Source organism: Atta colombica, unplaced genomic scaffold (genome assembly GCF_001594045.1).
Source record: "Atta colombica isolate Treedump-2 unplaced genomic scaffold, Acol1.0 scaffold205, whole genome shotgun sequence".
NCBI lineage: Eukaryota > Metazoa > Arthropoda > Insecta > Hymenoptera > Formicidae > Atta > Atta colombica.
This window is the reverse complement of record NW_017259300.1, coordinates 813,947-826,152: the sequence shown is the minus strand read 5'-3', so window position 1 is coordinate 826,152 and position 12,206 is coordinate 813,947. Positions and strand designations below refer to the sequence as shown.

General features: G+C 36.7%; 1 protein-coding gene across 1 annotated transcript in view; it reads right to left on the bottom strand.

Moving 5' to 3' along the window:
- LOC108687323 (protein artichoke-like) overlaps positions 1 to 4,827 on the bottom strand; it is an 8,021-nt gene extending 3,194 nt beyond the window's left edge. Inside the window, exons 1-2 of the mRNA XM_018193020.1 lie at positions 4,521 to 4,827; positions 580 to 3,672 (exon numbers count right to left, since the gene is read on the bottom strand). Of these exons, the coding sequence (XP_018048509.1) occupies positions 580 to 3,672; positions 4,521 to 4,827 (3,400 nt within the window). The remainder of the gene's footprint in view (positions 1 to 579; positions 3,673 to 4,520) is intronic.
- Between the last annotated feature and the right edge of the window lie 7,379 nt (positions 4,828 to 12,206).

Below are 12,206 nucleotides of genomic sequence, written 5' to 3'. Positions count from 1 at the left end.
ATATATATATATAATAAAATATTTTTAAAACCACTTAATTTTTACTTCAAAAAATTTTTTCATTTTTTAATGTTGACTTTTCGCTTCATTCAAAATAATCGATTTTTGTCAAAGAAATATTTATTTCATTCTTTAAAAGTACATGTGTGTATATATAAAAAAAATACGTGCTCCTTATTTCAGACAACATATTGACAACATATTAAAAATTTATTAAAATTGAAAGGAAATACTTCCCTGTGTTTTGTTATTAGTATGTTAGTATGTTCTATTATTATTTTAAGATTTTACGTTAATAAATTATATGTTTTTCACTTTTATTTTGTTCGTTCAATTGATCTTTTGTTTTTATCTATCTCTTAAAAAAAATGAGAATTATAGAAAGATAAATACAATTCATTTTATAAAAATTTAAATAGAGTATAAATGTCACTGCGTGACATTTCTTTTTATATAATTATTTTCGCAATTCTTATAAATTAAGTAAATTATTATAAAATAAGCGGATAAATTCTCAATATAAATGCGTAATATGATGAAATCGAAACACATATGAATACAATAATAAATCGTACTTACCCTCAGCCCGTAAACTTCGTATTTGCGTTTCAAGTGGTCGAAAGGCATTCAGCGGTAAATTTGCTAAGTAGTTTCTACTTAGATCTAAAATCCTGAGCTTCTTCAGCGGCTTGAACGCGTCTGGGGAGATCGACGATATCCAGTTGCCATAGAGGTGTAGTTCAGCTAAATTCTCCAAATGCTGGAACGTGCCTTTTCCCACTCCACTTATCTGATTGTACGAAAGATCGAGCACCTGCAAAGCTTTAAGGTCAGGCGGGAAGTCCTCGAGCTCTTTTAAACGATTGTGCGTGAGATTCAGCAATCTGAGGTGTTCCAAACCCTTCAATCTTTCTTGCGGTAATAACTCTAGTTCATTGATACTAAGATCCAAGGTAAGTAAATTCGAGAGGCTGCGAAATGCACTGGGCGACACTCTGGATATCATATTACTACCCATGAAGAGGTGCATCAACGCGGGAAACGCTTCGAAGTCTTGGCTGGTAACTATTGTTAAGTTCGTTCCGGAGATGTGAATTTCCTGAAGAGCCGGATATTTCGCTTCCGAGCTGATCTCGTGTATTCTCACGAGAGGATTAGCCGTGACGTTCAGCCAGGTTAGACCGGGTATATTTTGCGCTGAGAGTGCAACGGCAGGTATTTGCCGAAACTTATTAGCTGCGAGCTCGATTTTTCGCAGCATATTCGAGCGAGCGAAGAAATTTGCCGGAAGAGCCGTTAAGTGATTGTGACTCAGATCCACGGATATCAGACGGGAGAAATTGACAGAGGCGAAACCGATGAGAGACGCAATGTTATTGCCGCGTAGGTCGAGTTCTCGTAAACTGGTCAATCCGTTTAATCGCGACATATCCACGCGATGAAGAATGTTGTTGGCCAGAGAGAGGAATTCTATCGTGGTGGCATTCGCGAACACATCGTATGGAACCTCTTGGAACTTGTTGCCATCAAGCTTGACCTCCTTGAGAGCTTCGAGCCCCAGGAATAGTGTTGCTGGTAGTACCCTGAGTAAATTGTTGCTGAGCAATAGCTTCCCCAGATTCTTATTCTTCGAAAATATTTCGGCCGGCATTCTGTAGATTTGCGATGAGTCCATCGCCAGATGTTGAAGAGATGGCAAACCGTCCAAGGAGTTCGCGTTAATTTGACTGAAGTTATTGTACGATATTCTTAAAACTCTTAATCCTGGTATATCTAGACGGTCTAATGCCGTGGCAGTGAAATGATTGTGCTCGAGATTTAATTCGTAGAGATTGTTCAGTCCGCGAAAGGCACCGTTTTCAATCACGCTGACGGTGCAATTTTTCAAGTTGAGTGTTCTGATCGGTAATCCCTCCTGAAAGATCTTATCGTGTAGCACATTCAAGTGATTGTTAGCTAGATCGAGGATGCGCAGTCTTTTGAGGGCTGTCAAGGCGTAAGGATCTAAACGGCGTAAACCGTTGTCCTGCAGATAGAGCTCTTCTAGCTCGTGGAGCTCCGAAAATGTCTTTACGGTCACGTGGCTTAATCGGTTCATACTGAGCTCCAGGAATTTAAGTGCTTGCATTGGTTTGAAAGCGGTGTCTTCTATCCGCGAGATAGAATTATTCGTGAGATACAAACGTTCAACCAGCAACAGGTCTCGGAACAATGGAGCTTGAAGACGAGTCAGCCTATTATGTCCGAGCCACATGATTCTGACCGAAGCCTGGCCCCTTAATGAGTCATTGTGTAGGACGCCGAGTCCATTGTTGTCTAGTTGAATAGAAACCAAAGAACTACCGCTGTTTTCGCTCTGACCGACGTCGTTCGACACTTGAAACACATCACCGAGCACCGCTAGAAGATTACCCTGCAGATTCACATGTTGCAGACTGTGTAGGGACCTCAGCGCGCCAGTTTCCATGTCCGTGATGGCGTTGTTTTGCAAATGTAACTCAAGGAGCGATGGTAACGGTGCGAACACGCCACGTTTCACCTCGGTGATCTGATTATCCTGTAGTCGGAGCTCGCGCAGCTGCTTCGCCTTGGCAAATGTGCCCACTTCAAGCTCGCGGATGTTATTACCGTCTAATGATAGAGTTGAGAGGTTTTCACAGTGCTCGAGAAAATCACGCGGCACTTTCTCGATGTAATTTCCGCTTAAATGTAGCTGTGCTAATTGACCGAGAGTCGCCAGGCCGCGCGCATCGATCCTTCTGATGGCGTTTTGTTGAAGGTATACGACCGAAAGGCTCGTACTACCGGCGAATGTTTCCGCCGGTATTTCGAGAATGTTATTCTCCGCCAGGAAGAGCTCCTTCAACTCGGGCAGCCTCGAGAACACGCCCCGGATATAGTGTATGTGATTGTGGCTGAGATCGATCGACCTGAGCTTTTGATTGGCACGGAAGGTGGCCACGTCAAGAAACACGATCTTGTTGTGGCTAAGGTCTATCGACTCGAGATCGATCAGCGATATAAAGGCATCCTTGTCGACCGACTCGACCGCGTTGTAATAAAGCGAGAGGGTCTTTAGGGACGGACAGCAGCGAAAGCAATTGAGCGGAATGTCCTTGAAATTGTTGCTACTGAGATCGAGGAAGTTTAAGGCGTCTAGCCTGGAATAGCCGTCCTCCGGGAGCTGGGATATCTCGTTCCAAGCAAGCCTCAAGGACGTGAGATGTTCTAATCTTCTTAAGGATGTCATGGGGAATACTCTGATCTTGTTCTCCGCTAGATCCAGATCCTTTAAAGTGCCCTCGAGTCCGGCAAAGGCATACTCCGAAATTTTCATGATTTGATTACCCTTCAGGTTCAGTTTAATTAATGCGAGTCCAAAGAAACTGAAGCTAGGCAGCTCGTAAACGAGGTTGGCCTCCAGGTCCAACGCTTTGAGTAGGCTCAGCGAAGCCATAGCCTTTTGAGGTACGTGAGGTAGTCGACCGGATACGAGTGCCAAGGATTCCAGGCTTTTACTGAGTCGCGTAAAAGCATCCTCGCTTATTTCGCGGATCGCGGAATGCGATATTTGCAGATGCCTAATTTGCGAGCCTGCCGGGAAAGCGGCGGACCGAAGTTCCTCTACTTTCCGATCCAATTCGTATACGCTCAATGATTGAACGAGCGCCCCTAGAACAATTCCGAGATATTTCAGTCAAAGTCACCGACACGCTTTGCAAGATACAATTACGAGATGCAATGTTAAATTCTTCTTTCCATTTTTGGTATTTTTTACCAAATACTTGTAAAATATTTTATCGAATATCGATAAGTACACAAATAAAAGTATACAAATAAAAAGACAAATCATGTTTAATAAATATACATGTTGTAAGAATTTTTATCATTAAAAACCAGAAATCTGTGAAATATAAAATGTAAATACAAGATGTAGCACAAATGTAGCACAGAATTTAAATAAATAACTTCAGAAGCCTTTTTTTTTTATAAGAAAATATACAAGATTAAAGAAGAACGAGTATTAATAAATTACGTTATCTAAATTAAATTACGTCTTCTTAAATGTAGCAAATTAATCTAAAATATTTTCTACTAAGTAAGAAAAATTAAACAAAATTAAACTAAGATATATCTTAAGATAACATAACATATTTTTATAAAATAATATATTTTTGGAGTATCTTTTTTGTAAAAGAGGTAAATTTGTAAAAAAAGATTTAAAATAAAAGATTTAAATGTCAAGCTGTTTGACATTTGAAAATTGACAGTTAAGAAAACAAAAAAAAAAGAAATGAAATCTAAAAAGGTAACTTATTAATTATTTGCAGATACTAAAACGATCTCTTGAGTTTTTTCGTTTTTTTTTGTGCCACAGCTGTTCCCGCTAGTATAACGTTACCATCGTTTTACATAGGTATGTATATACGCTATAGTGACTGTTTCTACTTATGTATGCGAGCGAAATACGTGTTCTCCCCGATCCCCGCTTTTTGCGTGTTGTATCGTGGACGGTTTACCTTCCTCGCCGGCTGCATGTATCACGCCGGACAAAGCGTTCCTGAGGGACTCCTCGGTGGCACCTGCGCACTCCAGGAACAGACCGCCGTTTTCGAAGTTGTAACACGGACATCCGGGTATTGTGTCCGGTGGTGGACACTTAGCTCCCCTCGCTTCCTGCGTCGCCATGCAGGCCGCCAGGATCACCGAGTAGATAATACGGAAGCCGTCCCGACGGTGATTCCACTGTCGATTGTCACGTTCTCTGCACGACGGGGTCGACGGTTGTCGCCACTTTCGCCTAGTTCGTGGCCGCGTCGTCCACATATTATTATTATCGCACCGCTTCGTTCCCGGCTCGTCCCGATTCGTTCATCGTTTCTCACGCCGACACTCGGTTCTTCGCACCGCCGCGGCTTCTGCGAACAATGAGAGACATCGTCGGAATGAAATTGGACGTGAACACGAGACGAAGCTCACTATCGTCATCGCAAATACACGCTCGGATACATCGTTCACATATAAAGGCTCTTGAGATATCAAGAGTGCTAGAAATGCTTCACGGGTTGAATGATATCATTTTTATCCGATTCGCCATTGACATAAATGAGACTTCAGCTTTAGACTCTATTGGACTTAATATTGAGATATTTTGAATGATTCTTGATAATAATAGAAAAATGTAAAATGTTTAAGAATACATAAAAAGAAGAAAATCTTATAACAACAGAATTTTACAAATTCTGTTGCTAGATCTTAATATCTTTAATAGTTTTTATTATATCAATCATATTATTATATCAATCATAGATTAGTTTATTTATATTCGAGTATTTAAAAAAAATCTATAATCAACTTATACTCTCAAAATATTTGATCCGATGTAACATTTCCTGTATCGAAAAACTAATATTTAAACTTTTTTTTTAGAAGAAATCGATCTTTTTAATTCACAAGTACACAAATTTATCTTTCTTGGTTACAGTAATAAGAGGAATCTCGAATCCCAACTCCACGTATTTTCTTTTCAGCAATTGCCATTGCTTGCTTTATCTATAGTTTGGCTACAAAAAATATAGTTATTCTGTTTTCGATGAACTGAACATGTACATATACTTTCTGGACGAACCTCAATTTTTAACAGGACAAGATTCAATCTCGCGGGACTGAAAAGTCGATGAATAACATTCTAAAAAAAGGAAATATAAAGAGAGAGAGGTATAGAGAGAGAGAGAGAGAGAGAGAGAGAGAGAGAGAGAGAGAGAGAGAGAGAGAGATCAACAGCATCGTTGGTCACTGAGCTCCTGGTCTCGGTGTGTCTCGTTCAAAAGATACCGATCCTGAAGATCAGTCGACCGACGGTCGTAATTTAATGCTCGCAGTAAATCAACGTAGCTTGGGGATGCTGTCACCCACGTAACCCGTTACGATCGGAAAAATATGACCGGATTGGGCAGTTGCCAGATGGTGTCTTAAGACGGTGCCTGGGTCGCGACATGAGGCGGTTGGGGGAGTCACGTGTGGGGATATGATCGAGAATACGAAGTGGTAAATGGACGTCGATTTTCGTCGTGCTACACCTTGTACGGCACGTCATTCTTCGGATAACTTTGTTAGGACCGTACTTGCAACTGGGGGTAACGTTAGGTCATTGGCTGCAGCGCTGTAGTAGAAAAATCAATATGCCCTCGCGACTCCTACGCCAGGAGATTTTATTTTTTAATCCGTTCGTGCTTATCGCGAGTTCCTACTTGGGTTCTTCCCTTCAACTCTTTCTTCTCTTTACTCCCTTAAAAATTCCGTGTTCCAAAGTGATCATTTCAGATATTCTCTTGTTCGCATCCCTATTAATTAATTCACTATACTTTCGTGAGAAATACGCGATTCATTATTTCTGCTTGGAATTAAAGCAGTTAATTAAATTTTATCCTAATTAGGTGACAGGCTAATTATGTAGTTTATATTACATGGTTGAATTATATTAAGCTACATCTAGTTTTCTATTGTTTAAACAAAATTTTAAAAAATTATAACGAGGAAATAATCATTGTAGAGTCAAGAATTATCTACTTGGTTTAAGAATATGCTGCTGATGTTGAAATATTAATATTAATATATGTTGACGTTGAAAGATTAACGTTAATCATAACATGCGCACAATAAAAAAATTTATAAATACACATGTAGAACAGCTGTGAGGTTTATGAATCTATTAGAAATGAGTGTACACAATCATTTTCCTCTTGTCATGTGTTAAAAATATTTTCGTCAACATAATGTATTTTTGTTAACTTTTTATTGTTATTTAACTTTATCAACTTCAAGAAAAAATTTTATACATATTTCTGTATATTCATATTTTTTATTTGCATTTTGTTATAAATTAGTTACCTAATCCTTAAAATGACGTTCAGGGTTATCCTTCAAAATAAATTTTAAAATTCCTTGACTTTTTCAGGTTTTCCAGATGAAAATGGAAAATTTTTTAATATAAAATGTAAATTTTAACACATTTAAAATCAAGAATTATAAGAAAGAGCATATATTATTAAAAACAATGCAAAAAAGATTAGCATACTGAAATTTTGGGTTCAAAATTCAAAAAAAAATAAATTAGTTATTGAAAAAAAGAATGCAGTTATGAAAAAGGACGATCAAATAAAAATACTGAATAAAATATAAATTTTAATTATTTTATTAAAATCGTTTAAAATGTGCGAGTTTGAACGTATTTCACTATAACCGTCAGATATAATATTAAAAAATTGTAACAATTATCTAGAATAAAAGCAGTTTAAGGAAATTGTGAGCAAATTTCAAAATCCCAGACTTTTTTATATCTTATGTCCCCTGACTTTTTCCGGTTTTCTATGACTAATTTCAATTTCCCTGACTTTTCCCAGTTTTCCAGGTCTGTACAACCCTGCGTTTATATACAAGATTCTGCAAACGTTATATAAATATGAATCTAATTCTGAATTCTTTACAGATATAAAAGTGACATTAACATTATACTTATTGATAAGTCGTTGAATGTTTTTTTATTTTTCCATGCATTTTTCTTTAAATCTGTTATAATTCATAATTTTATAATTATTTAAGTCAGACGTGTAACATTTAATTGAGACTTAATTCAAGGATTTTATTTTTAATTTTAAAGTTATATGATATTACGACAATCATAATATCATCATAATATCGTAATGTATAAGTGCTTAGTTTAATTGTGATAAAGATGATAAAATATATCTCATTATGCGGAAATAGATTAGAGTTTAGTTACTCGAATTCCTAATTTACAAAAATTAGCAAAAGATAAGAAAAGCATAAAACAAAATGAAATGCTTGTGTTGCCGCTGCTTCGAAAATAGGTAGAGCTTACATACCATTATAAATTCTAAAAGGTACGCATATCTTTGTAATATATTGGATCGAATCGTAAGGTCGAACTTTGTCGTTTGCAAGCATGAAAGTTGTTCCATGCTGTAACTTCCGGGAGCTTCGCCCGTTGCTCTTGTTTCCGAATCGAGAAATCTTCCGTGTACTCGACGTTTTACTCCCGAAGGACTTGGCGCAATATTTGCATAGCGTTACGTAATGCAGCATTCGACAGGTTTGTGAATCTACTGGAAACGAGTATACACAATCATTTCCCTCTCGTGTCACACGTTAAAAATATTTTTGTCAATATATATTTTTGTTAACTTTTTATTGCAATTTAGCTTTATCAACTAAAAAAAAAGTTTCTATATATGCATATTTCATTCCGTATCTTTATTATTTTATTTTATTTATTCTAAAAATATTTATATTGGGGAAAAGAACACAAGTTCAGTTCGTAACATTCACACACATATAAAAAACACACATATATAAAACTTCGTATAAAAACTCAAATATCATAATTAAAGCTGTCACTTATTAATCGCTTGATTTGCCTGTGCTAAATTAAGTTAGAGATGAATTAAATACAGATAATTGTATTTCGAACAATTAAATTTACATGAGAAATTGAAAAATGGATCAAAACTAAAGGAGAATTTGAATAAGATTAAATGAAAGGTATACAATAAGATATATATTTCAAAAGCGAACTCATTTTAAACTTATTATTATTATATGTCATTAATGTCATAATATATGTCAATACAAAAACAAACAATTTTATGTAAAAAATATAGTTTTTTGATTTTACAAAAAGTTGAAAATACATTAAGAAATTCAGATCAGTAATTGAGATTTCCAATCATAACATTTTAATTGAGATAAGATCTAACCTTGTTGAACAATTTCGAAAAACAATCAATAGAAGCTATACGATTCGTATATTGAGAGAGACAAAATGATTGCAATTACAATAATTTAATTAAATTACAATAATTTAATCATTTTATAATCATTTTCAGCGGATTGTATATATATATTCTTGGTAAAACTAAATGTAATGTTATTATTATATTAACGTTATAGCAATAATGACTGTAAAAATAGAATTTCTAACTGTAATTATTTTATAATGCAATTATAGTCACAAATATCAAACATTTTTTTCTCAGTATATGTATTATGATTATGTAATATTAAACTTCCAGATCAGTTGTGCTGAATTTTTGGGGAATCACCAAATTTGACATTTCACTTGTGTATCCTGACGCTCTTTTCCATCGAAAGTTTCCCAGAATACTCATGTCAGCTAGACATTCTTGTCGATGTCGTTTGTGTCGTTCTCGCATGCGATTAACTATCGAACGCCCCGAGCGTCGAGAAGTGAACGGTCGCGCCATCCGGAATCCGCGTTACGTTCGAACGGATTCCGCTTTTGGCGGACTACATCGAGAGTCGATCGGTGTTTCCGAGAGTCGGCCTGACTCTCCGGTCGGAAACGTTCTGGTCCATTACCGCCGTAGCGAAATTGAATTTCCTCGGGATGGCAGCGCGGCTTGACGCCGCGCGCAAGCTCGGATTAAATCGTTGCGGCCGTCGAGCAAACCGCAGCCACTAATGAAGCGCACCGCGTTGAATTTAAAAGATTCTTCCTTACCTTTCCTCCTCTCCATCGCATGGCGCGGGGTCGGGGACCATGAGAATTTCGCGTCCTTGCGCGAAATTACAATCATCCGAGTCTTTCCCTTTCATCTCCCCCTCTCCCCTCTCTCTCTCTCTCTCTCTCTCTCTCTCTCTCTCTCTCTCTCTCTCTCTCTCTTTTTCTCTTCTTTCTTTCTTCGTTTGCGTCTTAAAAAGAGGGGTTGAGAGTAGCACGGTCTGCAAAGGGTGAAGGTGAGTGGATCGGAAGAGCACAGGTTGCAACGGATGTACCTGTGCATACGGCAACTCACCTTCTCTCACCTACTTGGGTGGGGTCGCCTAACGAGCTCTCCAACCACCGGAGTTGCACTTTGCAGTTGTTCACCTATTTAAATAAGAACCGCTGATGGTAATGAGAATGCAAATGGCGCGACACGCCCTACGCGAGCTTCGTCTCACACGCCATGGAATAATAAAAAGGTGAACGTCATGGTGGCGCGGCGAGGCGGGTGCTTGTATATCGCGAGCTTTTCAACTCCCGGGAAAGATCGCGGAGGCAATTGAGACCGGGATGATGGTTGTAAGCGTTGGTTTTTCTTGTTCGTCGTGCTGTCCAGATCTGGGATTTGAATTAAAGCATCAAGATTGAGAATTTAATAAGACCGATTGAGCAATATAGATATACGCGCTCCCGTGCAGTGTATTGAATGAAATTACAAAGCTGCACGTTATAAGCAGCGGTTTATAATTCCGACCGTAAAGAAACAATATTGTGCTGTTTGACAAACGCATTGAACGACCTTCGTTTCTTGAGAGGGATTCGTCATTGATTAAGAAATAAGTGAAGAAATGTTTAGTTACAGATTGTAGATTTACAGCTTGACATGATGGCAATGTAAAGAATATATAATATTGTTTCCCATGCTTCATGAAAGCGAAATTATAGGAAACAATAAATTTCGCAAAATTTCTTCGTTTATAATGGATATTAAGTTAGGAATTGATTTTGATGTTTCACATCGAAAAGGATTTTATGATTTTCTCTCGCCAAGATTGAGATCGTTTTCTTTTAACTGTTTTATTATTCTATCAGCTACTGTTTCTGTGTTCGAAATCTCCATTAATTCATTTCCTTCGTAACGTCAAATTCATAGTTGCTTTTTATCGGAGATAGACTATCTTATGCCGGAGATCAATTGCTTATTAAAATTGTATAAAAAATGAAAATCTTGATGACCTTCTTTTTTTTAGAGAATTGCAAAATACAATTTTGACAGTAACCGATTTCCATCAAGATAATGGAATCTTCGATAGAAAGATAGTATTCAGTGATCAGATTTTATTCTATTTATAAAAGAAAGAATTTTTTCAATGATAACCTGATGTAAACTTATTCGATTATAAAATATTTTTACCTGATTTCTTTCGTAATCTTCGTTAATCAGATAACGTTTAAAAACATGCAATCACGGTTTTGTTTACGTCGTACAGTAAGAATTATCTCGTTCGATAACAGCGATGTAGAAATAAACTTACGTGGCTATAAACGAGAAGTCGTGATACACCAGCGACGAAGCGGGAGTTCTTGCTTTATGAGTTCTAAGTCCATCGTGAAGTAGCGTTGTTGAGATCGTTTAATAACTTGTACTTCACCGAGTGAGAGTTCTGTTCCTCTCAAGCATCGAGGCAATATCGCGTAATTTCTCCACTAAGAAATAAAACGTTTCCTTATCGCGAGTCTAGCTTTCTAATCATGTTTTTATATCGGATACGCTTTCATAATCCGTGTGATGGAAAATCCGTCTAAAATGACAACATTAAATCCCTAATTTATCGATTGATCATTAAAAATTGAATCGCCATCCGTACGCGAGTCGCAGGACGGATGCCGACCTATTTACGTGCTTCACATAAATTCAGGTTTTATCCCGAAATCGCGTTACGAATAGATATAGCGTGAAGAGCATTGCCGAAAATATCCGATAAGTTTTATCGAGTGGTTTTAGCAGAACGGAGTTCTCTCCTAAGTGCATGATATCTTAATGTTAGTTTTTGTTTTCAGAATGATAATCTATTTATGAATCGCTTTCAAAGAAACTAAATGCCCGTTTTCTTTCGAATTAAGATGAAAACTTCTTTTTGACATCATATTGATTTTAGCTCAAGCACAGGTTTTATTTGCGATTTCAATCCGCGCATTTCAAAGCGGAAAGACATGATCTTCATTTTTGTCAATAAGAAATGTACCTCATTATTTTTCCTAAGAAAATCTGATGTACCGTGACGTAAAAACTGTATCGTATATATTATTAATATAAACTATAATTTTAAATATAAAATATAATTTGGTAATTTGTCCGCGTGGCGAGAGACAGCAAGGATTTTGTTTAAAATTATGATTACAATTAATAGTATATTAATTATTGTAGTTTAATACCAAATAATTGGAATAACTTTTGAATAAATAAATAATTTAAAATTGAAATCATATAATAAAAAAGACATAAATAATCGTCAACCTTTATTTAACTTTTCCCTTAGCTGTGCAGTTTCTCCATTCTTTTCTATAATTTTACTTTACGTCTTATTAACTATCTTATTTATATTATCTTATGCAATAGAAGTAAATCTTCTATTGCTTTTTTATATGAATTAATGAAAATCTTATCTCTGCTGATCGT